Source organism: Bubalus bubalis, chromosome X, assembly GCF_019923935.1.
Source record: "Bubalus bubalis isolate 160015118507 breed Murrah chromosome X, NDDB_SH_1, whole genome shotgun sequence".
NCBI classification, from domain to species: Eukaryota; Metazoa; Chordata; class Mammalia; order Artiodactyla; family Bovidae; genus Bubalus; species Bubalus bubalis.
Genome location: NC_059181.1, coordinates 6632581 through 6660018, shown reverse-complemented (window position 1 = coordinate 6660018; position 27438 = coordinate 6632581). Strand labels below are relative to the sequence as shown.

The window sequence follows — 27438 nt, the reverse complement described above, 5'->3', positions numbered from 1 at the left end:
CTACATCATGAGGAACTCTGGGCTGGAAGAAGCACAAGCTGGAATCAAGATGGCCAGGAGAAATATCAATAACCTCAGATATGCAGATGAAACCATCGTTATGGCAGAAAGCGAAGAAGAACTAAAGAGCCTCTTGATGAAAGTGAAAGTGGAGAGTGAAAAAGTTGGCTTCAACATTCAGAAAACTAAGATCATGGCATTCGGTCCCATCACTTCATGGCAAATAGATGGGGAGGGAAACAGTGGCAGGCTCTATTTTTTTGGGCTTCAAAATCACTGCAGATGGTGACTGCAGCCATGGAATTAAAAGACGCTTACTCCTTGGAAGGAAAGTTATGACCAAACTAGACAGCATATTAAAAAGCAGACATGCCCTTGCCGACAAAGGTCTGTCTAGTCAAAGCTATGGTTCTTCCAGTAATCATATATGGATGTGAGAGCTGGACTATAAAGAAAGCTGAGCACCAAAGAACTGATGCTTTTGAACTGTGGTGTTGGAGAAGACTCTTGAGAGTCCCTTGGACTGCAAGGAGATCCAACCAGTACATCCTAAGGGAGATCAGTCCTGAATATTCATTGGAACGACTGATGCTGAAGCTGAAACTCCAAAACTTTGGCCACCTGATGCAAAGAACTGACTCACTGGAGAAGACCCTGATGCTGGGAAAGATTGAAGGCAGGAGAAGGGGACGACAGAGGATGCGATGGTTGGATGGCATCACTGGGTCAATGGATATGAGTTTGAGCAAGCTCCAGGAGTTGGTGATGGACAGGGAGGCCTAGCGTGCTGCAGTCCATGGGGTTGCAAAGAGTTGGACACAACTGACCAACTGAACTGAACTGAACTGAACTAACGCAAGCTTCCAGCAGGGGGCAGGAGCGCTCTGTCGTCTCTGCAAGAAGCCTGCTTGCATTCACCCTGGATAACCAAGCAGCACCCCAGGTTTCAGGCATGTTTCTCTTTCTCCTTCCTCCTTGATCCAAAGTGCACAATCATACGCCCTACACAGCCAGCTACCCTTCAGCTATATTTCTCCAAGGGGGGGGAAAAAAATCACATCTAAGAAGGAAGCCAAATGATTTTATCTAGGAACCAGTGTAAAACCAGTTAGTTATTCCAAAGCTGACTTTAAAAAAGTAATTTTCGTACTCACTTTTTTTTTCCTTTTATGTCTTCAGACATTTTTATAATGCCTAATTTAGTGTCTTTCCTGCAAAATCCAACACCTGGCTCATGCCAGCTAATCAAAAAGAAAAACAAAACAAAACAAAAACACCATTGCCAACCCAGGTGGATGACTGACCACTGGAGGAGCTTTAATAGTCCCAAGGAGGCTGGAGGAGAATGAGTTGGCAGTCACAGTAAGTAGGCTTTTAATCCTAGGCAGAGACCAGCCGGTTTCCCAGCTCCCCACACACCTTTCGTGAACCCGAGGCCCCACAGTCAGGACTCCCACTCACCGTGTGTCCCTGGAATGTTTTCACGGGGCGGTCACAGCCGAGTCTGCAGACGTGAATACACATGTCCGTGCTGCAGGAGGCGAAGGTCGTGTTGTTCTGCCAGTCCACGTCGAGCGCAGGGGCTGCGGAGAAGCCAAGGGCGGAGGGGTGGGGGAGAGGGGACGACACGGGCATTGAGCACGTGTGCACGGAGCTCAGCTGACTCAGAGGCGGCGGCAGCAGAGTTGAGAAACCCGACAATGTGATTAAAGCAACGTTCGCAGTGCCCACACAGCCTCGGTCCATCATAGACCCTGAGGTCTGCCGTTTATATTTGCAAGGATGACCAGACGGCTCCAGAAAGAGAGCCGACCCCCACCAAAGCGTCACCCAAAGTGATGCTTTGGGTGCCCCGAGCACACAGCAACTCGCTCCCCTGGTGCAGGTGAGACGGTAGGGAAGAAGCACCCTGCTGCTCCCAGGAACGTCACCGGGCTGGGTGATGGATTTTCTTTTGGTGGGGAAGGGAGAGAGTGGAGGAAAAAGACTTCACAGCCTATGTTCAACGTGTGTGTGTGTCTCTCGCTCAGTTATATAAGACTCTTTGTGACCCCATGGACTGTAGCCTGCCAGGCTTCTCTGTCCATGGGATTCTCCAGGCACGAATACTGGAGTGGGTTGCTATGCCCCTCTCCAGGGAATCTTCCCTGATCCAGGGATGGAACCCAGGTCTTCCGCACTGCAGGCAGATTCTCTACCACCTGAGTCACCAGCGAAGCCCCATGTTCAAGGTATCAGGGTTGAAAGAAATGCCCCATGACCCGTTACTGCGTTCTACAATGTGAAGATGCTGAGTTGACGAGAACATCTGAGGGGAGACATGTGGCCTTATGATGGACACCATCTCTAGGTCCTGGGCCTTTCTCAGAGGCTGCTGGCTTGAAGACCTCCGTGAGGGTTTGGGGGACATGACGGCTTGCTTCCCTTCTGCCATCGTCCCCAGGAGACGAATCAGCACCCTCATTCTCTCCGGACACGTCCCTGCTTCTACGGAAAAGGAGGGGTTAAGTCCTGCAAGCCTCTGCACAGATCTTTGTCAACTGATCAACTAACCTAACCTTGTCTCACGTGTTTCTTACACGTAAGTCAGCACTGAAGTGGGACAAGAATCCAGATCACCCAGGATATGATAAATCGGACGACCCCCTCCCATCCATAGCCTTCAACATATATTTATTAATTTTTTAAAATGTATACTTTGGCCAGCTGATGCAAAGAGCCGACTCATTGGAAAAGACCCTGATGTTGGGAAAGATTGAAGGCAGGAGGAGAAGGGGACGACAGAGGATGACATGGCTGGATGGCATCACCGACTCAATGCACACAAGTTTGAGCAAACTCTGGGAGTTGGTGATGGACAGGGAGGCCTGGCGTGCTGCAGTCCATGGGGTCACAAAGAGTCGGACACGACTGAGCCACTGAACAATTTCTGGCTGTGCTGGGTCTTGGCTGCGATGCGGGTGACTCTCTAGCTGAGGTGTGCGGGCTTCTCACTGAGGCAGCTTCTCTTATCGGGGAGCACAAAGTCAGGAGTCGTAGGGCACGTGTTTACTTGCTCCGCGGCACACACTATCTTCCTGGGTCGGGGATCGAACCTGAGTCCCCTGCCTTGCAAAGGTAGACTGTTAACCACTGGACCACCAGGGAAGCCCCTGTTCTTAACCTTCAAACCAGAGGTGCACCCCGTCCACCCTCCTGCCTTCCAGAACTGCAGGACAGATCCCATCAGCTTCTACATCTTAGCACCACCCCTCACAGAGCCTGCAGGGGGAGGGTTTCACGGAGAGGCCACGCTGGCTTTCTCAAGAACCCAAAAAGGGGGGTTCAGCACAGGTCCACGGCTCCTGATGAATTTGCCACACACGCCCAGTGGAATGAAGGAGCCGGATCCACTTGGTCAGCAGGACGATCCTGGGAGTGTGGAAGCAAAGCCTGCAGCTGCTCTTGTTTATAACACCGCATGCATGAGCCAAGTCACAGATTTCCCGGGCCGGCCTCTGCCTTCAGGCAAGCAATTAATACGCCTGGAAGGGTGACAATCTGGCACGCAGTTCCGGGGATGGTTAGTGGCACCTGGCCATAAAAACGAATGTGTGCTGAGCCCCGGCCATCTAAACAGAGGACGCTGTGTACTCCGCTGACTGGGGTCGTCGGTCTGCGTCCACTGTGTGGCTGGGACCCTGCCCTCCCCCGACCAGTCACGTGGGCTCAGCGGTTCTAGGGGGTCTGGGTGACCTGCTCACACTTGGCCAATGACGTTTGAGCATCAGCACCGCTCCAGGCACAGTCATGCTTCACGTTGCTTTTTTCCTTGTACCTTTTACTTGAGAAAAGGCTATAGAATTGATGCTTTGGAACTGTGGTGCTGGAGAAGACTCTTGAGAGTCCTCTGGACAGCCAGGAGATCCAACCAGTCCATCCTAAAGGAAATCAACCCGGAGTATTTACTGGAAGGACTGATGCTGAAGCTGCAATACTTCTGGTCACCTGATGGGAAGGACTGACTCATTGGAAAAGACTCTGATGCTGGGAAAGATTGAAGGCAGGAGGAGAAGGGGATGACAGATGGTTGGATGGCATCACCGACTCGATGGACATGGGTTTGAGCAAACTCCAGGAGATGGTGAAGGACAGGGAAGCCTGGTGTCCTGCAGTCCATGAGGTGGCAAAGAGTTGAACACAAGTGAGCAACTGAACGGTAACGACAAATAGAATCCCGGGAAGTGCAGAGATGTTACAGGAAGGCTCTACCTTGAATCCGTCACCCACTGGTTGCATGTCGTGGCCCTGCAGTACTGGCTGGACTTGGAAGGTGAATGGGTCCAGACGCAGCTGTATGTTCAGTGTCATAGGGCTTGATCTCAAGGGCCGAGCCGTGTAACCACCACGGTGGTCAAGAGCCACAAGCGTGTTTCAACATCACCAGGACCTCCCCTGGGCCATGTGAGTTGGCCCACCATCCTCTCCCTGGACTGAGATATAAATGGTATCTCACCCAGGATGTGATCCTTGGAGTCTGACTTTATTTTTTTTCCAAACTGCAGAAGCCCCTTGAGATCTATCCAAGGCTTTGGGTATTACCCACCTTATGAGTCACTCAGTTGAATCTGACTCTTTGCGACCCCATGGACTTTAATAGCCCACCAGGCTCCCTTGTCCATGGGATTCTCCAGGCAGCAACACTGGAGCGGGTTGCCATTTCCTTCTCCAGGGGAATCTTCCCGACCCAGGGATCAAACCTGGGTCTCTTACATTGCACGCAGATTCTTTACCATCTGAGTCACTAGTTAGGTCCTGTCTGAGCCACGATTTGACCCTCGTGGCTCCGGCAGTATTATCAACAGTCTATCAAAAAAAATGAGTGGGTTGCTATGCCCTCCTCCAGGGGATCTTCCCCACCCAGGGATTGAACCTGGGTCTCCTGTATCAGAAACGGATTATTTACTGTCTGAGCCACCAGGGAAGGTCCTGCACTTGTTTTTAACCTGTTCTTTCTCAGTGCTGAGCGGTGGAACACTGTTAAGCTCTGAGGCCTAAGGTTTCTTGCTGACCGAGGGCACCCCCACCAAGCCTTCACGGGGAACACCTCTGGAGAGGCAAGGCAACTGCTGATTATCAACGCATCACACACTGAGGGATGGTTGTCCCTACAGCTTAAAGCAAAGCACGCTCCCTTGTCTTCCATCTTGGACAGTGTCTACCACACCGCTTCATGCTATAGAGAAACAGCAAATAGCACCCAGAGCCAACCCAGCAACGGGATACGGGTCGACCCCGTGGGCAGCAACACCCCAGGTGAGAAGCTCCCTGACGGCAGAAGAGACACGTGGTCCATGGGATAGAAAGCCTGGGACCTTGGGAATGCTCTGGGGAAAATTTACATCCTGCTGAAAGACTCAATACAAGAGTCCTCAAGATGAAAACTGGTACGGGAAACTTACGGGCATGTTCCCCTCTGAAAAAATCAGAAGCCAGAGCTGTCTGCGTTACAGACATCCCCCCATCACGTCAGCAAACTAGTGCTCAGCACCACGAATCAGAACCCTGGAAGGGTTCTGCCCCGTCGCTGAGTCCCTTCCCTACAACAAAGCTCGAGACGGTCTTAGCCTCTGTCATGAGGCTGCGATCCCCGAAGGGGGCTCACGCCAAACCTGACAGACATCCACCAGGCTCACCTGCCACGGTCTTCTCTGTCCATGGCAGAGACGGCTGGCTCGGAGGAGGTGACGCGCATGGATCAAATCATGAAGACTGGGTTGTCAGGGGCTGGGGAGAGGGGCACTAGAGAGCGCATTCTTAATGGGTGAGGAGTATCCTTCTGGGGTGACAGGAATGTTCTGGAGCTACAGAATGGTGAATGCTCTGTACATTCTGCCCACTGGAAACACACACATGGACACAGACACGCAGACCTACACACAGAGGCACGCACAGAGACACACGGACCCCCCCCCCCAAGAGACACAGACCCCACAAATAGAAACACACACCCACCCACACAGACACGCCCCTCCAGAGAGATACCCACACCCACAGACCCCCCCAAAGATACATCCCTTCCCACACACAGAAACACATCCACACATAGACCACTTCCACAAAGAGAGACACACACCCACACACACAGACCCCTTCCACAAAGAAACACACACCCACACACCCACATACCTACCCTTTCCACAAAGAGACAGACACACCCACACAGACCCTCTTCCACAGAGAAAGACACACACCCACACACAGACCCCTTCCACAAAGAGACACACACCCACACACAAAGACCCACGGACACACCTACCCTTTCCACAAAGAGAGACACACCCCCACACAGACACACATCCACACAGAGACCCTTTCCACAGAGACACACACCCATACACAGACACACATCCACACAGAGACCCTTTCCACAGAGACACACACCTACACCCAGACACACACCCACACACAGACCCCTTCCACAGAGACACACACCCATACACAGACACACACCCACACACAGACACACATCCACACAGAGACCCTTTCCACAGAGACACACACCCACACACAGACACAAACCCACACAGACACACACCTCTGGAGAGATACCCACACCCACAGACCCCCCCAAAGATACATCCCTTACCACACACAGAAACACACACACACATAGACAGCTTCCACAAAGAGAGACACACATGCACACACAGACACATACATGCACACACAGACACACACAAACAGACACCCCTTCAACAGACAGACACACGCCCACACACACACACCCCTTCCACAAAGAGAGACACACACCCACACAGAGATGCCTCCTTCACACACAGAGACTCCCCTACAGAGAGACACATACACAGACTCCCCCTGCAACACATACACATCGCCACACAGAGAGACATACACAGAAACACACAAACAGACCCACATACACACGCTCACAGGTTGGGCGCCCAAGCTCCCTGCTCTTGAAGCCCGGCCCACTTCCTGGGGAAGGGGAAACACAATTCTACAAAGGCTCAGCACTCCCACCTTCATCCCTGCTGTTAAGAGTAAAGCGGTACCAAACACCCCCCGCCCAGCACCCCCAGAGATGTGTGCAATGTGGAGTCCCCGAGCACAGCCACAGAAGACACGGGCTGACCGCCTCTCCAGCAGGGCGAGGTATGCACAGGGCACCCCCCGGGGTCTGCCGGCCGTACCAGGAGGGAACAAAGGACCGCATGCCTTTGCCAGTCATGCCGAGGACCCTGCAGGGTATCTCTCCTCCCAGTCTGCTTCTGCAGGACCACACCCCTCCCCTTCTGCTTGGAGCCCTCCCCAGGCACCGAGGTGGGTCGCGCTGGCTTGGGGAGTCCTGGGAGCCAGCCCTGTGGTTCTGAGCATCACCAGGAACCCGGATCTGCCCAGCAGGAGAGACCCTCGGATGGCTGCCAACACATCACCTCAGGGCCACGATGCATCAGCAAACGTCCACCCCGCATGCTCAGCACTGCTCATGAGGCATGCCTTCTTCCGAGCATTCACCGTTACTTTAAGAGACCGTTCTCAGGACTCCGAATTCTTATTTTTGAATTAAAAACAAGAAAAGTTAAAAAAAAAAAAAAAAGTATTGAAAAAGTACTCACCGGAATGAAACGGAAACTGTTGTTTGGCTTCTCCTGTGTGAGCATCCCAGATTATTGTTGTCTGTGCTCCGCAAAAAAAAAAAAAAAAAAAAAAATTTAGTTACTGATTCCTCCCGCAAAGTTATCTCCAGAAAAATTTGTCACACATGAGAACACAGCAAGCCCTTCTTTTTTTCTAAACTAGCACTGCTCAACTTAAAAGTTTCTAGTAAGCACAGTAAAAATTAAAAAAAAAAACAAAAAAAAAAAACAGTAAAACTTTTTTTCACAATATACAGTTTATTTCACTCCAGTACGGTGAAACTGTCACTTCAACGTGAATCAATATATTCGCATCGTGTGGCCTGTGTCTTTTTCGCCCACTCTTTGGAATCCAGGGTGTGTCTTACACACTTAAATCACCCAGACATCACACTTAGGAACTCAGCCACGCCCATCTGGTTATTATACTCCTCCGGACAACGGCAGCCGTTAACGGATATGCAGGAAGCTACCAATTTTGGTGGGAGTCCCATCTTTATCCTCAAACTTGAATACCTATCATTAAAAAAAAACTTTTCTTTTTAAATGAAGAGATTTTGGGTTGCACAGGACGTGAGATCCCAGGCATGCATCGAACGTACGTCACTCTGCACTAGAAACCGTAGAGTCTGAACCACTGGACCCAGCGGGGAAGTCCCAAACTTGAAAAATTATTAAAAAATAAACAAAGAAACAATGCATATCTAAAACTCCGTTTTGGAGCAATTTTCCAACTGAAAAGCTGCAGAAATGGTTATTTCTGAAAATCCCCCTGACCGTCACTCTGTGAAGTGGGGACACCACATAGGCTAGAGAAACTGGGTTCCACTGGGGTCTGGCACTGATGTATTGCTCTACATATTAAGGAGAAAAAAAAAAAAAAAGATCTCCACCCCAGAAGACAAAGGAAGTCATGAATGCTTCTGAACACATTCTAGTGTTGGGGAGACACTTGGGGAAAAAGCCGGAGGCAGCTCGATGCAAAACATTTGGAATTAATTCTCAACTGGAATTTTCAGCTACATTGGAAACTTGACGCCTCCCTGTCATTGACATTTTAACAAAGATCTTCCTTTAGGAAAAACTGGCTCTACTTTGTATCAACAGCATTAAAGTTCCTGGCGAGATACTGTCAGCACTGAGTGTGTTTGAAAACCTTCAGGCCAGCTCCAGCGCTGAGTCGCTTCAGTTGTGTCTGACTCTCTGTGACCCCAGGGACTGTAAGTCCATCAGGCTCCTCTGTCCGTGGGATTCTCCAGGCAAGAACACTGGAGTGGGTTGCCATGCCTTCCTCCGGGGGATCTTCCCAATCCAGGGGTCGAAGCCGCGTCTCTTATAAGTCTCCTGCATCGGCAGGCGGGTTTCTTATCGCTAGTGCCACCTGGGAAGCTCTAGACCAATTAACATTTTTATCCCCCGCTCCAGTGTGTGGTTTATAGGATTTTAGTTCCCTGACCTGGTACTGAAGCTGGGCCCCTAGCAGTGAAAGTGCCAAGTCCTAACCACTGGACTGCCAGGGAAGTCCCAGCGATTTTTTGTTTGATGGAGATCGGTCCTGAGTGTTCATTGGAAGGACTGATGTTGAGGCTGAGACTCCAATCCTTTGGCCCCCTGATGCGAAGAGCTGACTCATTTGAAAAGACCCTAATGCTGGGAAAGATTGAAGGCGGGAGGAGAAGGGGACGACCCAGGATGAGATGGTTGGATGGCATCACCGACTCGATGGACATGAGTTTGAGTAAACTCCGGGAGCTGGTGATGGGCTGGGAGGCCTGGCGTGCTGTAGTCCATGGGGTCACAAAGAGTCGGACACGACTGAGCAACTGAACTGAACTCTTTTTTCTTAACTGAGCCAGTCACAAGTCTGGCACGGCAGAGAATATATAAACACTTTCACAATTCTGACACAACTTCACATACCACATCAGTTGTTGTAACAACTTACTATCAGTTCAGTTCAGTCGCTCAGTCGTGCCTGACTCATTTGCGATCCCAACAACCTCACAACTTACTCTGTGTTACCTTAAACACACACTGGGAAAAAGGAAACATGACTTATCCAAAAGCTTTTATGGATCAGAAATACAGGTTATCCACTCTGGGTTAAGCACGCACCGAGGGCCAAAGCCAGTATCCCTAACTTAAATTTCTTCCCTGAGAAGATATCATTTTCAAGAACACTGTTATTATTCCTGCCACAGTTGATTCATCACGGTAGACAGTCTCTCACTCAGAGGCTTCTAGAATTCCAGAAGATCAAAACCACAGAAGCTCACAAAACCTCCCAACAAGGCCCCTTTGATTTCTTAAGGGGGAGGTAGAATTTCCAGAATTCAAAGAAACCGTGATGTTTCCCGAGAGATTCAACATAGATGAAAAAAAGCAAGGTATCTCACGCAAACACTCACTTTGTCTACTCCAGCACTCAAAATGTAATTGCCCTTCTTGTTCCACTTCAAGGCGAAGATGGGGCCTTTATGTTGGCCTAAGGTGCTGGCCAGGTTACCTGGTAGGTTAAAAACAAAGAGAGAAATCAGGGTGACTTCTGAGACACGCTCGGTCTGTACCCCGGATGATGGCAACTCAAAGTACCCCCTCTTCCAACGCTGACGCGAGGGAGGCGGGGCCGGGAGGACTTACCATCCTCTGTCCATATTCTTGCAAAACCATCATAGGAACCCGTAGCCAGTAGTGTCCCGTCACTCTGTGGGCCAGAAACACACCAACACAAGCTATTTATTCGAGCCTGCACGTGGGGCCTTCATTCCCCGAGCAGGGGTCGGTCAGACTCACGGCCCCTGCAACAGAGCTGCAGACTCCTGACCTCTGGGCCACCAGGGCAAGTCCCAGGCTTCCTTCCCCAAAAATCATCACAAGGCCAGGGGGGCGAGGAAAACACACCGCACCCCGTCACCAATGACGACATCAATAAAAGACACCGTACGAAAAGTTACTGAGTGACTTTGGGAGACCTTGGCAAGCTTTGAAAAATAGCTGCAGATACTATGACGAGAGAAGAGTTTGTGATGAAATGACAGGACATCCAGGAACGTGATAAACTGTTGGGGGGAATGCAAACTAGCACACCCACTATGGAGCACAGTGTGGAGATTCCTTAAAAAACTGGAACTAGAACTGCCATACGACCCAGCAATCCCACTGCTGGGCATACACACCGAGGAAACAAGAACTGAAAGAGACACGTGTACCCCAGTGCTCATCGCAGCACTGTTTATAATAAATAGCCAGGACATGGAAGCAACCTAGATGTCCATCAGCAGATGAATGGGTAAGAAAGCAGTGGAACATATACACACTGGAATATTACCCAGCCATTAAAAAGAATGCATTTGAATCAGTTCTAATGAGGTGGATGAAACTGGGGCCTATTATACAGAGTGAAGCAAGTCAGAAAGAAAAACACCAAAAAAAAAAAGAAAGAAAAACACCAATACAGTATACTAATGCATATATATGGAATTTAGAAAGATGGTAACGATAACCATGTATGCGAGATAGCAAAAGAGACATAGATGTACAGAACAGTCTCTTGGACTCTGTGGGAGAAGGCGAGGGTGGGATGATTTGAGAGAATAGCATTGAAACATGTATATTATTATATGTGAAACAGATCGCCAGTCCAGGTTCAATGCATGAGGCAGGGTGCTCGGGGCTGGTGCACTGGGATGACCCAGACGGATGGGATGGGGAGGGAGGTGGGAGGGGGTTTCAGGATGGGGAACACATGTACACCCGTGGCGGATTCATGTCAAGTATGGCAAAAACCACTACAGCATTGTAAAGTAATTAGCCCCCAATTAAAATAAATTAATAAAGTAAAATCAAAAACAGAAAAAAATAAACTGTATAGTCCAAAAAAAGAAGAAAAAAAGAACGTGATAAAGAGAAAGTGAAAAGATGCTGGAGAGCTGTGTGTGTGTCCGGGCACAGATGCGGAGGGTCGGGTGGGAAGTTCGCATCTCCCTGGGCACACCTCAGGGTACCCCCACATAACAGGCTCCCTGATAAAGCCGCCAGACTCCTCCTGCTGCCGACGTGCAGCTTACTGAACACCATCCGGCTGGCGGTCGGCCCGGACCCCCGGGTGGGCTGACCCACGATCCCGTCCCCTTTCTGGGGTCCGCCCCAGCTCCGTCCAACACCACAAGCCGTCGCCAAGGCCGCGGGGACCGCACAGGTGTCCCCGACGGCGTCCGGGAGGGAGGCAGCTTACGTTCCAGTCCAGCGAGGTGACGTCTTTGTTACTGGGGACGTCGTGGCCCCCCTCCCGGATACAGTGCCTCAGCACCAGCTGTGTGGACCCCCCATTGCTGTTTTCATTCAGGTTCCATATCCTGGCGGTCGAGTCTCCGGACCTGCGCAAGAAACACAGCTGGCCCTCAAGCTCCCGGGCCCAGAGCAAGCAACACCCACCGCTGCTTGTCGCCTGGCTGGGTCTCTATCTTTTTAATGTCGCTCCAAAAAAAAAAAAATCACCGTGGTTTTCTCTCTCCACTCTTAGGTGCCCTAATCATTTTAAATGTCTGCGCATAGCTTTCCACACAGCTGAGAAAACAGCTGAATACGGACTTTTGCACAGGCTTAGACACCCCAAGGGTTCCCCCCCGCTCAAAGCCCTGCTCTGTACACTCTGAGAAGATTTCACACATGACGTAGAAAGGGAGTGTCTATCCCAGGAGGAAGGACTCGGACACCTGGACCCCAGCAACCTCCAACCTGATCCTGGAGGACTCAGACACCTGGACCCCAGCACCCTCCAACCTGACCCTGGAAGACTTGGACACCTGGACCCCAGGCACCCCCCAATCTGATCCTGGAGGACTCAGACACCCAGACCCCAGGCACCCCCCAACCTGACCCTGGAGGACTCGGATACCTGGACCCTGGGCCACCCTTCAACCTGACCCTGGAGGACTCGGATACCTGGACCCTGGGCAACCCCCAACCTGACCCTGGAGGACTCAGAAACCTGGACCCTGGGCACCCCCAAACCTGACCCTGGAGGACCCGGACCCTGGGAACCCCCCAACCTGATCCTGGAGGACTCGGACACCTGGACCCTGGGCACCCCCCAACCTGAGCCTGGAGGACTCGGATATCTGGACCCCGGGCACCCCCGGCCTGACCCCTTACCCCGAAGCCAAGAGGTCACTGACAGGGTTCCAGGCACAAATGAACACCTCGGACTCGTGGCCCCGAAGGACGGTGGCTTTGCTGGGCGGGATCTCCACGTCTCCGTCTATTTCCATTGGTTTCGAGTGATTATCTGTCGTGGGGAACAGGACAGGAAACGTGTCTCACTGACATGGAAGAAACCCATCCATCCTCAGAGCATGTAAGCTGGACAGATAACTTCCTCCGCTGCACTGCCAGGTCACTTGTGACGATTGTAACCAGGGGATGGCTTCTGTGAAGTCTTCACAGTCTCCAGATTTGATAGGGAATTAAAAACTGGTGTTTATTCTTTGTAACTAGGGCCAGGCTCATAGGTAGTAACAATGGGAATGAGACTGGACACAGACAGACAGCTGTCTCTTGAGCAGAATTTGAAGGTTCCTTCTATTTCCACAGTAAAAAGAAGCATATTTTGTTACATTTTCCTAAGAAGTCAATGAGGAGAAGGGGATGCAGAGGATGAGACGGTTGGATGGCATCACTGACTCAATGGACATGAGCCTGAGCCAACTCCAGGAGATGGTGATGGACAGGGAAGACTGGCATACTACAGCCCATGGGGTCTCCAAGAGTCAGACACCACTGAATGAACAAGAGCAACACAAGTGAAATTAGGAGTTTCTGAATACCAAAGGCCATCTCATTCTTTGTTATATGCCTAGAACTTAAGTTGTGTTGTTGCTGTTTAAGTCGCCACGTCACGTCCGCCTCTTTGTGACCCGGCTTCTCTGTCCACAGGGATTCTCTAGGCAAGAATACTGGAGTGGGTTGCTGTTTCCTCCTCTAGGGGATCTTCCCGACCCAGGGATTGAACCCGCATCTCTTAATGTCTTCTGCATTGGCAGATGAGATCTTTACTGGTGAACAACTTAGCAACTAAACAAGTCAGTTGCAAACACTGCTGCTAGAATGCAAGTTATAATTCAAATGTCAGTGGGAATAATTAGGATACATATAAAGTTTTCTCAGCACAAGTTCCTTCTGTAGATGGGACAAGTGATTTTATAAGACATCTTCCTGAGGGGGCACCTCCTTACCTACGAAGCTCCCACACGGACACGCCATCCTTCTTGCAGAAGGCTGACCACCCACAACCCCTCGGCCTGCTAACAACCTCATGGTCTTGGGACTCAAATGCTATTTTCTTACTGGAGCCAAGTGTGTTCCAGGCTTTTGAAGCCATGCAGACACACCCCAGACGACCCAACGGGGACTCCAGGTTGTGAAAGGCTGGTGGCAACAAGTCGTGGTAGATGCCGCACAGAAGAGACTCATCCTGGATCATGCTTTAGCGTTAAGTCGCTCAGTCATGCCAGACTCTTTGTGACCCCACAGACTGTAGCCCGCCAGGCTCCTCTGTCCATGGGATTTCCCCAGGCAGGAATACTGGAGTGGGTTGCCATTTCCTCCTCCAGGGGATCTTCCCGACCCAGGGACTGAACCTGGGTCTCCTGCCCCGCGGGCAGATTCTTCACCATGTGAGCCCCCAGCAAAGTCCTGAAAAGTAGATCCACTTTTTCTCCTTCTATGCTGCACAAGAAAGAAGGTTCTTGAAGGTCAGAATGAAGTCTAACTTCAGACGCCGTACGTCTGGCTGAAGCTGCCTTTTAACAAGAGCAGGTGGGACAGAGCAGAAGTTGGAAAACAGTGGACAATGCATGCATGTGTGTGTGTGTGTCGGTGGGGGGAAGTTGGTGGCCGGCCCTCAGGTGGAAAGTAACCCCACTGCAGAGGCCCCCTCAAACGGAGGAGGAGCTGGGAGCTTCCAGCACACCTGTCTCCATGTGGCTACGCCCCCTTGGCATTTTAGATTGAAAGACACGGTGGAGTTTGCAAGGTTTCTGTCACAGCAGTGCGAAAGCAGATTTCTCAAGCCTCACCAATTACGCTTCCTTTCTGGGGTGGAAGGTGAAGAAAACAGGGACGTTCACCTTCTGGGCTGTAGCTGAAGCAAACGAGGACGTTCACCTTCTTCCTGTTTCACTTTTAGCACCTTGACGGAGAGACCCCACGGGACTGGGCAAGCCCACGAATGACATGCGGGCACAAGCCACGTTATCTTTTCTTCTCCTTTCCTGGGCCCCTGTCCTGGAGAACCTTGTGAACATTGATTATGGGGCCTGCTGATGGGAGGTCATTTGATTCGACATTGCACAGACAGTCTTGAAGCCGTCCTGCATGGCAGCCTGGCCCTTCTCTCTGCCCAGCGGTAGAGCCGTGTCCCGACTCCAGTGGGGAGAGGCCTCGGCCCGGAGATGACAATCTTCCCCCTCGGGCGTGCACAGCACCTCGGAGGGAAGGGGCGTTCAAAATAGGGAAGAAGACACACTCACTGGCAGAGACTTACATGCACGCACACACACGCACACTCTGAATGTAGAACTTCCTTGAAGCTGTCTCTGAATTTGTAAGCAGGAGGTTCTCTGGCCTTCCCTGGCGGCTCGGATGGTAAAGAATCCGCCTACCAATGCAGGAGATGCAGGTCCGATCCCTGGGTCGGGAAGATCCCCTGGAGAAGGGAGTGGCTACCCACGCTCCAGTGCTCTTGCCTGGGGCATTCAATGGACAGAGGAGCCTGGCGGGCTACAGTTCATGAGGTTGCAAAGAGCTGGATATGACTGAGCAATTAAGCACTCTCTAACTTGAGGCTCTCTGCCTCATTTTGCACAACCTTTTGGGCATTAGCTAACAGGGACCCTACTGCAACCAACCACATAAGCCAGCATTTGCTATGTGGGCCTGGTAACCTCTCAGTGACCACGGGCTCTGAGTGCCATGTCAGAATCTGTCCGCAGGGCAGGACAGTGCAGGGCACCTCCAGAGATGAGACCCTCCTGAGCTGGGCGGTATTCAAAGGGCAACACGACTCCCTTTACACCAAGTGAGCTGTCAGAGGAGCGGAACTCCTACAGCTGAGGATGTGCAGGTATTAGAAAGTCACGTCATCGGAACCACGTATACAATTAGACAGCCAGCGGGAATGTGCTGGGGCTTCCCACGTGGCGCTCATGGTAAAGAACCCGCCTGCCCATGCAAGAGACGGGGGCTCGATCCCTGGCTTGGGAAGAGCCCCTGGGCGGAGGAAACGGAGACCCGCTCCACTACTGTTAACTGGAGAAGCCCGTGGACAGAGGAGCCTGGCGGGCAACAGCCCACAGGAGTTGCAAAAGAGACGGATGTGACGGAAGCGACTTCGTGCACACACATGCTCGGGAATATGCTGTTGTGATGCAGGGAGCTCTGTAAACAACCTAGAGGGAGGAGATGGGCTGGGAGGGAGCTTCAAGAGGGAGGGGACATATGTATCATGTGTATACCTATGGCTGATTCGTGTTGACGGATGGCAGGGGACCTATGTATACCTACGCAGACGCTGGTGTTGATGGATGGTGGAAACCAACACGATACTGCACGTTAATTATTCTCCAATTAAACAAACAAACCACGTCTAAGGATTTTGATGGGAAAATTGGAGCAAGAAGGCCTCCTGGGTGCAGAGTAAGCAAACGCTAGCCAAGGCCTGCAGGGCACCGTCCAGCAGACCCAGCCAGAGTCGGAGGACACTAGAGAAGCCCGCCGGGACCGGGCATCCCACACTCACTGATGGCGTGTGCTCCGTTCTCCTCCCCGTTGACCGTGGCCTCGCCGTTCTTTGGTGGGTTCTGCTGGGAAGCGGCCGCGGGGGCCGCCGTCGTGGCCGCTGCTGCTGCGGCTGCCGCCGCCGCTGCAGCTGCTGCGGCCGCGGCCGCCTGCTGCTGGGCCAGCTTCTCCCGGAAGGCCTGCTGCCGCGTCTGCACCACGTCCGGCATCACCGCGTCAATCAGGGACAGGGACTCGATGGGGCGGCCGTCGAACACCGTGCCGTCCTGCGGACAGAGCCCCGGGGAGGGGGGTGGATCAGCTCCAGCTGGGCGTCTCCTGGGTTGGAAACGCAGGTGCCTGAGGCCCCGGGGAGGCGTTGGGGGCTGGCCCGGGCTGGGACTGGGAAGGGGTGGCCCATAGACACCCAGCACTCAGTCAATAACAACATGAACCCAGATGTGAGGGGGCCACCCCGAGCCTCCTGTTTCCCGTCACGACCGGAGGGCTGCAGTGGTCTCAAAGGAAGGGGGCGATCCTGCTCCTCAGGGCAGGGGGGCATCTGGGAAAATCTGGAGGCGTGTCTGGTGGTCATGACTGCGGGGGGGTGCAGCTGGCATGTAGTGGGGAGGGACCAGAGATGCCACCCAACATCCTGAAGTGCACAGGATGCCCCCTCCACTCTACTCCTAGAGAGGAACAGAGTGGTCCTCAAGAGTGGAGAGTGGCGTGAGAGACCCCGCCCTTGCCGGATGCTCTGACATGTCTCTGGCTCAAGCTGGAAAGTCCTGCCCCCTACCCCACAATCAGGCTCTGACTCATAGCGTATCTTTCCATCTGACATTATCAAACGCATGTACTGCCATGTGAAGTGACTTCCGGGGACTCAGGATGCAGAAAAATGCAGCCACGATATTGCTAACAACGGCACGGCTGAGTTACCACGCCTATTTCCTCAGCTTCCTCTGACTTTCCGAGTTTCCATCGGGGATGAGGAAAAAAAAAATCTCCTACCCTCTTAGAAAACACAGGAGGGAGTGAGAGAGTCCTTTCCTGAGAAGGTGCTCTGATTATTAGAGTCACAAGAAACTCCAGGCCTCTCACTGTGCCTGCTAGATGTTCAGACAGGTTTTAGACAGTTGTTCCCTCATAAATCAGGAAGAAGTGAAGGACGTATGTATCACCTAGACAGTACTCGAATGAAACAGTACCCCAGCTGACTACCAGATACTACACAATATTTGAAAATTAGGAAACAACAGAAAACAATGCAGAACGTGGCAAAAAGAAGCCACCCTCAGCCCCTGATTCTGCCCATGGAGTGGCCAGTGTTGACCGGCTGGCCAGCCGGCTTCTACAACACCTTCCTTCTTTGCATATTCATGCCGCAGACGGATGAATATTTTGCAAAAGGTAGCAACTGCGCAGAGTAATAAAACGCTTCCTTGCCTAAACTCTAAGCGCGCACCGTCTCACTTGTAACAACCGGAAAGCTAAGTGATCAATGAGACGACCTTGCAGTCTCCTCTAGGCAATGTTGGACTCTGAATTGACAAGGGAGAGAAGGTATGGAAATGAAAGACGTGGAAACTGGGTGTGTGTGTGTGTGGATATGTGTGTGTGTGTGAAAGTGAAAGTCACTCAGTCGTGTCTGACTTTTGCAACCCCTTCTCCAGGCCAAAATGCTGGAGTGGATAGCTGTTCCCTTCTCGAGGGGATCTTCCCAAGCCCACGATCAAACCTAGGTCTCCTGCATTGCAGGTGGATGCTTTACTATCTGAGCCACCAGGGAAGCCCAAGAACACTGGAGTGGGTAACCTATCCCTTCTCCAGTGGATCTTCCTGACCCAGGAATCAAACCTGGGTCTCCTGCATTGCAGGCAGATTCTTTACCAGCTGAAAATTCTTTGCCTTTACAAGGGAAGCCCACATGTGTGTGTATGTGTGTATGTGGGTATGTGTCTGTATGTGTGCCTGTGTGGGTATGTGTGTCCGTATACATATCTATTATGCGTGTGTGCGTCTGTGTGTATCTGTGTGTGTGCAGGGAAATCTGATCACGGCATCGCACAATCTGAGAGCTGGGGTCCTGTACTCCTATCCCCATGCATGTTTTGTGGGAAAAAAAAAAGAGAGAGAGAGACTTAGATGGGGTCACATTGCCAGCAGAAGTTCCCAGGCACCCCGATGTAAGAAAAGGAAAGAGGAGATTGCCTGCTGTCAGGCAGGAAAGCCTACAGTATCCGCAGACAGCCGGGTGTTCTCTGAGATGCGGGGTTTTGGAAAACGGCAGAGGAACCCATCTGAGATACGCTACTTCTGTGATTGCAAAAGCTGAAGGCAAAGTGGAGGTAAATGCTACGAAGAAAAGACAGGCCTGCAAGGATGAGAAAGGGGAAGAGCAGGCGGAGGAAAGTGTGGAAGGGTGCAGGGAGATGGGCTCGAGGGTGGGGTGATCGTGGGAGCGGACTTCTGGTGGTAAAGGGGAGGGGGCGCGTGGCCACTGAACGGGGTCAGCTGTGCTGGACGCGTTGGAACAGAAAACGGGGACTTGGGGCACAGCGGTGTGCTGGATGGAGGTGGGGTGTGGGTAAACGGAGGCAGGACGGAAGAGAAAGGGTGGTAAGTGCAGTTACAATCAGAGGGACTCAGACCGAGACTCCGGGAAGACCCGGACGCCACAGGAGGCCCCGGGATCCTCAGGACAGTCCCCAGATGGAAGCAAAGCAGGTGGGAAGGGGAGCTGTCTTGACCCTTCACCCTTTATCTTTAAAAGGCTTCAGTTCAGTTCAGTTGCTCAGTCGTATCTAGCTCTTTGCGACCCCCTAGAATGCAGCACGCTAGGCTTTCCCTGTCCATCACCAACTCCCGGAGTTCACTCAAACTCATGTCCACTGAGTCAGTGATGCCATCTAGCCATCTCATCCTCTGTTGTCCCCTTCTCCTCCTGCCTTCCATCTTTCCCAGCATCAGTGTCTTTATAAATGAGTAAGCTCTTCGCATCAGGTGGTAAAAGTACTGGAGATCCAACTTCAGCATCAGTCATTCCAATAAACACCCAGGACTGGTCCCAACCTCCCGGAAGCAGCTGTGCAGTGAGAGCTCTAACAAAGCCATCGCTTGAAATAACCCTCTTGAACTCAACAGTACTCAGATCTCTCCGCTTTGATCTTCTGGGAGTGCCCTCGCTCAGGTTCACATAAAACACAGACTCTAGGTGAGATGACTCACAGGGTCCCTCTTCCATCGAACTGCTGAGAGACATCCAGGAGGAAGGGTGATTTCTGTGCCCGAGGCTGGCCCATGCCCGTCATGAGGCATGGCTGAGCCCTGAACGAGGCGGGTCTGACCTGCCAGGGTCCACTACACGCGGATGGACGTGTTTCAGCACGTTTACCACTGTTTGCCCTCCAGGGCGGGCGGAATCTGCGGATACAGAAGGGCTGACTGTGTGACCTGAGCACCCCCTGTGGATTCCGAGAGACGACTGTATAAATCAGCATCCTTTTCCATGCATCATGATGACCGCTTTACGGTTAACGGTGTCAGATTCTTGATCTCCAAAGAAGATTTAGCTTCGGGACCAGGGACCAGGCTTGATCACTCAAGAGCTTTTGTGTAGCAGAAGTTTTATTAAAGTATAAAATGGGACAGAGAAAGCTTCTGACACAGATATCAGAAGGGGGACGAAGAGTGCGCCCCTCACTAGCGTTCAGTTCAGTTGCTCCGTTGTGTACGACTCTTTGCAACCCCATGGACTGCAGCACACCAGGTCTCCCTGTCCATCAGCAACTCCTGGAGTTTACTCAAACTCGTGTCCATTGAGTCGGTGATGCCATCCAACCATCTCATCCTCTGTCGTCCCCTTCTCCTTCTATCCTCAATCTTTCCCAGCATCAGAGTCTTTTCCAATGAGTCAGCTCTTCGCATCAGGTGGCCAAAGTATTGGAGTTTCAGCTTTAGCATCATTCCTCCCAATGAACACCCAGGACTGATCTCCTTTAGGATGGACTGGTTGGATTTCCTTGTAGTCCAAGGGACTCTCAAGAGTCTTCTCCAACACCACAGTTCAAAAGCATCCATTCTTCGGCGCTCAGGTTTCTTTATAGTCCAACTCTCACATCCATACATGACCACTGGGAAAACTATAGCCTTGACTAAAGCAAGGGAGCTATATCCTTTCTCATTAATTATTACAATAAATCAAAAGAATGTCTCAAGTCTGTGAAAACTTTACCAGACCCACTCACATAATTTACATTGTAAGATAACAGGATTAGCCAGAAGGTTTTCAGGAAGGAGAAACTGTTCTCAAGCAGGAGATACATTGTTGTTATATAATCCTTAGGACAGAGTTTAAAGTGAGCTGTTTATGTACTCATGGGTTCAGGCTTAAAAAAAAAAAAAAAAAAAACTGTTTTATGTGCCTAAGACTTAAGGAATGTCAAGGGAAAAAAAAAAAAAAAAGATGTTTGTCCTTTCCTCCTCCTTGAGAATTCTAGGCCCCTATCTTCACCTTGAGAACCCCAGACCCCTTTCTCCTTCTCCTCCTCCTTGGGGACTCCGGACTTCTTACCAACCTGCCTAGGCATTGCCTCTCTCAGTGATACCACTGTGGCTAACCAGTCCACAACCATCTATGGGGCCTTGGGAGCTGGCTCCTTGGGTATCACAGCACTGGGATCCCCTGCTGGAGAAAAGGATTTAGCACAAAGGGAGAGGGGACCCTAATGCACTGGGAGAGGCCGTGGCAAACTCCCTTGCTAAGGTCTTCTCAGAGTGCCCAGGCTCACCAGGGTAGGGGCGTGCTGCAGGGCCCACGTCCTGCTCCCCACCGCCTCCCCAACCCCCGGAAGGAGGGCCCACGTTACCTCGTTGATGCTGATTTCGGCCTCCACATACTGCAGGCCCTTCTGCAGGATGGAGATGAGGGCGGCGGGCGGCACTAGCGTCCCATTGATGTTGGACTGGCTGATATGGCTCTCGATACCGAATGTGAACGCCGAGTGGGAAAAACCTGCAGAAGCACATGGGAGGTGGAGTAGGAGCGGAGGTGGGGCGGGGAGGGGTGGGTGTAGGGGAGGTGGGGAGGGAGGGTGGGGTTCCATGAGGCCTGGACTTGTAGCAGGCACCCCTGGGGGGTCAGACGCACCCAACGAGTTACGGGGCAGGGGGGTGGGGTTATGGTCATAGGATACCCAGCCTCTGCTGTGGGCAGTGTCCCAGAGACAGATAGCAGACCAAGGTGTGACTGCGTGAAACAGCTGGTAAAAAAGCAGAGGCTTAAAAAAAAAAAAAAGAAAAAAAAAAAGAAAGCGCCTTTCCAGCACCATTATTATTATTTAAACAAAGAAACAACCTATTTAAAAAAAATTTTTTTTGACTACCAAGTGCCGCAAGTGGGATCTTAGTTCCCGGACCAGGGATCGAACCCGTGACCCCACCGCACCCCCGCACTGGGAGCTGAGGAGTCTTAACCACTGGACTGCCAGGGCAGTTTCCCCCTCCCCCCATACCCAACCCTTTTCAGAGTTATAAAAGCAAAACAGAGGTGACAGTCTGCCCCAGGGTAGACGTTACAGAAGTCGGATCCCAGGCTCTGTGTGCCTGGGTTCTGCACGGCTCCTTCCAGAAGCTCGCGCTGATGTCTGCTGGCAGGAGCCCCCTCCCAGCGTTCGGGGCAAATGAAGCTCACCACCAACCGTGGGAAGAAACACGAGGCGGTTCTGCACCCATCGCAGGGTAACCTTGAGTCGCTTTACGGAAGTGGGCATGTCCCCACCCGACCCTTGGCTAAGGGCTGAAGGGTCCCCCCACACCCTGCAAAGCCCCTGCAGCACCCTCGTCAAATGCCTCTGCACGAACCCACTGGCAACACTGGGCAGGTGCGAGGTGCTCACAGATAAGGCGTGCGCAGAGCTGCCTGGATGAAAACACGCAGGGAGAAAGACTGGGCCGCTGACTACACGGAACAAACGAGGCGTGTTTCAAAGGAGACTGCCGTAACAAACGAGGCTGTGTCAATGAAGGAGGCTGCAGGGCCAGGAAGGAGGTTTCGGGGGCTTTCGGGTTGGGGAGGGAATGGTCTGAGGCATAAGTTTCCCCTCTGCTCCATCATCACCTGTTGGGGGGTCCCGGGGACCCCACCTCCATCACTTATGAACATCTTGCCATCAAGACTGGCTCATCCTATGTGCTGGGGTGGGTAGGAGGGTTGGGGAGGGGGAGTCTCATGGGGGAATCTGCACACTGCCTCCCCACCTCACTTTCCTAGGACACCCCCTTCATCAGCCGGATGATGGGCTGCCCGCCCCCAGGTCCCCCAGCCTCCATCCGGGTCAACAAATACAGCCAGCCTCTGCAATACATGGAACGGCCAGCAAGATGGCAATGTTACTCCATGAAAGGAGAGCCCCGTCTGCAAACGTCCCTTTCTGTTCCCCCACCCCTCCTCCTCATGGCCTGATTATTAAGAATATATGCAATAGGCACTTGATTCATATTTATTTCCAGAGTAATACTGTAGAGCCTGCTATTAACTTCCCATGTTATTTCTTTACAAGCCGGAACCACCTACATGAGACTGTGCAGGAGAGCACCTTGGAGGCCTTCTCTCCAACACAGGGTCCCTGCGCTCCTGTTGTTGGAAGGGCATGAGCAAAGAAGGCCCTTTGCAAATCAGCCTTCTGTTTTTCCTTCTGACTTGTTCTCTCTCTGGCCCTCCTTTGCCCTAACCACTCCCACCACAACAGAAACATCCACCCCCGTCTTCACCAAAGACCTTATTCTCTGCATCTCTGCCACCACACACAGAGTCTAAATCTCCAAGCTCTCTTATCCAGTTTCCAGCAAGGGTGCACGAGAAAAACCCAAGGTCAGCAGACAGAGGAGGACCAAGTGGGTATCACTGGCTGAGAGACGCCCCAACCTCCATTCAACCTCCCTTCCTACATACTCTGGTCCACCGTGGCTTCTGTCTTGTAGAATTCTTCCCGGGTGAGCATCTGACCCACTGACTTTTTCCATCTCCTTATCTGTGTCTCCACCAGCAGATCGGACAGGACGCTGGACTGAGAGTCATCTGCTTCCCTCCTGGTATCGTCACAAGGTCCAGAGCAGGACCACGCCCACTGGGGGTAATAACAAGACACCACCCGCCAGCCCCGACACGGTTCCCACAACTGACCAGGTCTTGCTTCTAACTGAAGAACAGTTCCTAATTCATGTAAGCCTCCCCACGACCACCTTCCCTCCCTGCTGGCTCAGACGGTTAAAGAACCTGCCTGCAATGCTGGAGGACCTGGGTTAGATCCCAGGGTTGGGAACATTCCCTGGACAAGGGAATGGCAACCCACTCTAGTATTCTTGCCTGGAGAATCCCATGGACATAGGAGCCATCGGGGTCGAAAAGAGTCGGACATGACTAAATGACTAAGTATGCACAGGACCATCTTCAGTTTCTCCCTTGTACCCTTCTCTTCTTTTTATGAATCAGGTCCCGAGATCACCCTTGGGGTCTGACACAGGCCACGCACTAGCTCCCAGCTTGTGGCTGGACACCCGTCTCTCAGTCCACCACAAAATTCCACCTGGAATCTTCTGCAGAGCATTCCCCCAGGGCACAGCGTGGGCTATGGCCAGGGCCCCCGACAAATAACATCTCAGCAAGTGACGGAGCAGCGGTCAGAGAGAGGTCACACTTCCGGTGTATGTCTTTGTCCGTTCCAGCTGCTGTAAGAAAATCCCACAGCCTGCGTGGTGTCAGCCACAGACATTTATTTCTCACAGTTCTGGAGGCTAAAGTCCAAAATCAAGGCACTGGCACGTTCAGTGTCTGCTGAGAACCACTTTATGGACCAGACACATGACTACGCTTTCCCCGTAACCTCAGGAGCAAGAAAGCTATGTGGGGCCTCTTAGAAGGGCACTAACTGCATACAAGAAGGCCCATCCTCAGGACCTGATCAACTCCTAAAGACTGAACTTCCAAATATTAACTGGGGATAGCTGTTCAGTCGCTCGGTTGTGTCTGACTCTGCGAACCCACGGACCGCTGCACACCAGGCTCCTCTGTCCTTCACCATCTCCCAGAGTTTGCTTAACTCATGTCCACTGAGTTGGTGATGCCATCCACCATCTCATCCACTGTTGCCCGCTTCTCCTCCTGCCTTCAATCTTTCCCAGCAACAAGGTCTTTTCCAATGAGTCAGTTCTTCACATCAAGTGGCCAAAATGCTGGAGTTTCAGCATCAGTCCTTCCAGCGAATACTCAGGGTTGACTTTCTTCAGGATGGACTGGATGGATCTCCTTGCCGTCCAAGGGACTCTCAAGAGTCTTCTCCAACACCACAGTTCAAAAGCATCAATTCTTCGGCGCTCAGCCTTCTTTATGGTTCAACTCTCATATCCATACATGACTACAGGAAAAACCGTGGCTTTGACTCTATGGACCCGGGTTACGTTTAAACATATGTATTGGGGGGAGGCTTGCAAAAATCAGTCTACAGTCACCTTGGAAATCTGCCATCTCTGGGAAGGATGCTACCCTTGGGGTGGCCCAGCCTCCACCACCATCAGCGCCCACCCCACCCAATCGGACCCCAGGGCTACTGAGCATATTCACTTGCAGTTTGCCGGTCCTATAGCTTCTGTGCCTTAAGCCTGTTCAGCTTTCAGCGCACCCCTTCTTCCACCCAACAAGACGTGGAGGAACAAAGAACGGACTATCAGCGGGTAGAGGGAAATGCTTGGGACTGGCTCAGTGGCAGGCGTGGAAGGTGGTGAAAAGGGGCAGGAGAGAGAGCTTGGTGGCACCTGGATGACCGATCCAGGTGACGGCTCAGTGTGAGTGCCGCTGGTGTGCACTGGGGCAGTCGCTGAAGCTCGCAGACCTGCCCAATACTTAGTAAGAGGCGTCCCCGATGAAGCACTCCTCAGGAAGGTTTCTCAACCGTCACATTTGGACCAAACTGTTCTTTGTTGTGAGGAGTGCTATGTCCTAGGCATTACAAGATTTAGCAGCATCTATGATCTCTACACACTAGATGCTTGTTTTTTGTTTTGGGGTTTTTTTTTTTTGTTTTTTTGTTTTTTTTTTTTTTTGGCTGCCCCGCATGGCATGTGGTGCCCTGCCCTGCATGATCTTAGTTCCCGAACCAGGGACCGAATCCATGGCCGTGGCAGTGAATGTGCGGAGTTCTAACCACGGCACCAATAGGGACGTCTCATTACACACTAGATGTTAGTAGCAAGCCTTCCGTAGTCATGACAACCGAAAACGTCTAACTAACCCCACCACGGCAGAGAACCAAAGACCCACAGGAACCACACCCCCCTTAATGACACAGTCCTCAGGTCTACACCACGCACACGTCTGCTTCATTTATAAACACCATGGGTGGATTGCTGTCACTGAAAAGCAAGTCAGAGAATTCAGGTAACACATAGTAATGGGGGGGGGGTAGGGCAGGCAGATAACCAGGTGAAGTAAGAGTATTTCTGAAGAGAAAAAAGGGTATAATCATGATAAGATGGGAAAGGTTTGCATGTGCTTCAGTCACTCAGTCAGGAGAAGGCACCCCACTCCAGTACTCTCGCCTGGAAAATCCCGTGGACGGAGGAGCCTGGTGGGCTGCAGTCCATGGGGTCGCTAAGAGTCGGACACGACTGAGCGACTTCCCTTTCCTGCACTGGAGAAGGAAATGGCAGCCCACTCCAGTGTTACTGCCTGGAGAATCCCAAGGACGGGGGAGCCTGGTGGGCTGCCGTCTATGGGGTCGCAGAGAGTCGGACACGACTGAGCGACTTCCCTTTCCTGCACTGGAGAAGGAAATGGCAGCCCACTCCAGTGTTATTGCCTGGAGAATCCCAAGGACGGGGGAGCCTGGTGGGCTGCAGTCCACTTTTCACGTTCATGCATCAGAGAAGGAAATGGTGACCCACTCCAGTGTTCTTGCCTGGAGAATCCCAAGGACGGGGGAGCCTGGTGGGCTGCCATCTATGGGGTCGCAGAGAGTCGGACACGACTGAAGTGACTTAGCAGTAGCAGAAGCAGTCACTCAGTCGTGTCTGCCTTTTTGTGACCTCCATGGACTGTAGCCCACCAGTCCATGGCAATCCCTCTGTCCATGGGATTCTCCAGGAAAGTATACTGGAGTGGGTTGCCATGCCCTCCTTTGGGGGATCTTCCCAGCCCAGGGATCAAACCCAGGTCTCTTGCATTACAGGCAGATTCTTTACTGTCTAATCCACCAAGGGGAAGATTTATACTACATTTTTTATAAGGCACAACAAGACCATCAAGAGTTAAATATGCACCCCATCTGTTCACTGCAGCATCATTCACAGTAGTCAAGACATGCAAACAACCTAGATATCCATCAACAGGTGAACAGATAAAGACAACACGGTACACACATAAAATGGAATATTACTGAGCCAAGAAAAAGAATGAAACAATGCCATGTGCAGCAACGTGGATGGAACTAGACATTATCATACTAAGTGAAGTGAGTCAGAGAAAGACAAAAATCAAATGATATCACTTATATATGGAGTCTCTTTTTTTAAAAAAAAAGCACTAATGTACTTATTTACAAAACAGAAACAGACACCCAGATTTAGAAGACAAACTTGTGGTTACTAAAGGGGAAGGGAGGGAAGGGATAATTAGCAGTCTGGGATTAACAGAGACACACCACCATACACAGAACAGATAACCACCAAGGACCTACGGCATGGCACAGACAACTATAGTTAATACCGTGCAATAACCTATAAAGTAACAGAAGTTTAAAAAGAATATCAAAAAAAATTAAATAAAAAAAATTACAAGAATATCAATATATACATCTGTGGGGCTTCCCTGGTGGCTCAGCTGGTAGAGAAGCTGCCCGCAATGCCGGAGGACCTGGGTTTGATCCCTGGGTTGGGAAGATCCCCTGGAGAAGGGAAAGGTCGCCCACTCCAATATACTGGCCTGGAGAATCTCATAGTCCATGGAGTCGAAAAGAGTTGGGAAAGT

The 27438-nt window shown here is 51.6% G+C and overlaps 1 protein-coding gene across 7 annotated transcripts in view; it reads right to left on the bottom strand.

Moving 5' to 3' along the window:
- The window catches only part of TBL1X (transducin beta like 1 X-linked), a 247752-nt gene that overhangs the window by 10767 nt on the left and 209547 nt on the right, over window positions 1-27438 (bottom strand). For all 7 annotated transcript variants that reach the window (XM_025275792.3, XM_044936984.2, XM_044936981.2 and 4 more), the window contains 8 exons: window positions 21287-21432; window positions 16438-16702; window positions 12795-12927; window positions 11875-12016; window positions 10281-10344; window positions 10049-10146; window positions 7620-7680; window positions 1462-1583 (listed from right to left, as the gene is read on the bottom strand). In XM_025275792.3, coding sequence (XP_025131577.2) covers window positions 1462-1583; window positions 7620-7680; window positions 10049-10146; window positions 10281-10344; window positions 11875-12016; window positions 12795-12927; window positions 16438-16702; window positions 21287-21432 — 1031 coding nt within the window. The remainder of the gene's footprint in view (window positions 1-1461; window positions 1584-7619; window positions 7681-10048; window positions 10147-10280; window positions 10345-11874; window positions 12017-12794; window positions 12928-16437; window positions 16703-21286; window positions 21433-27438) is intronic.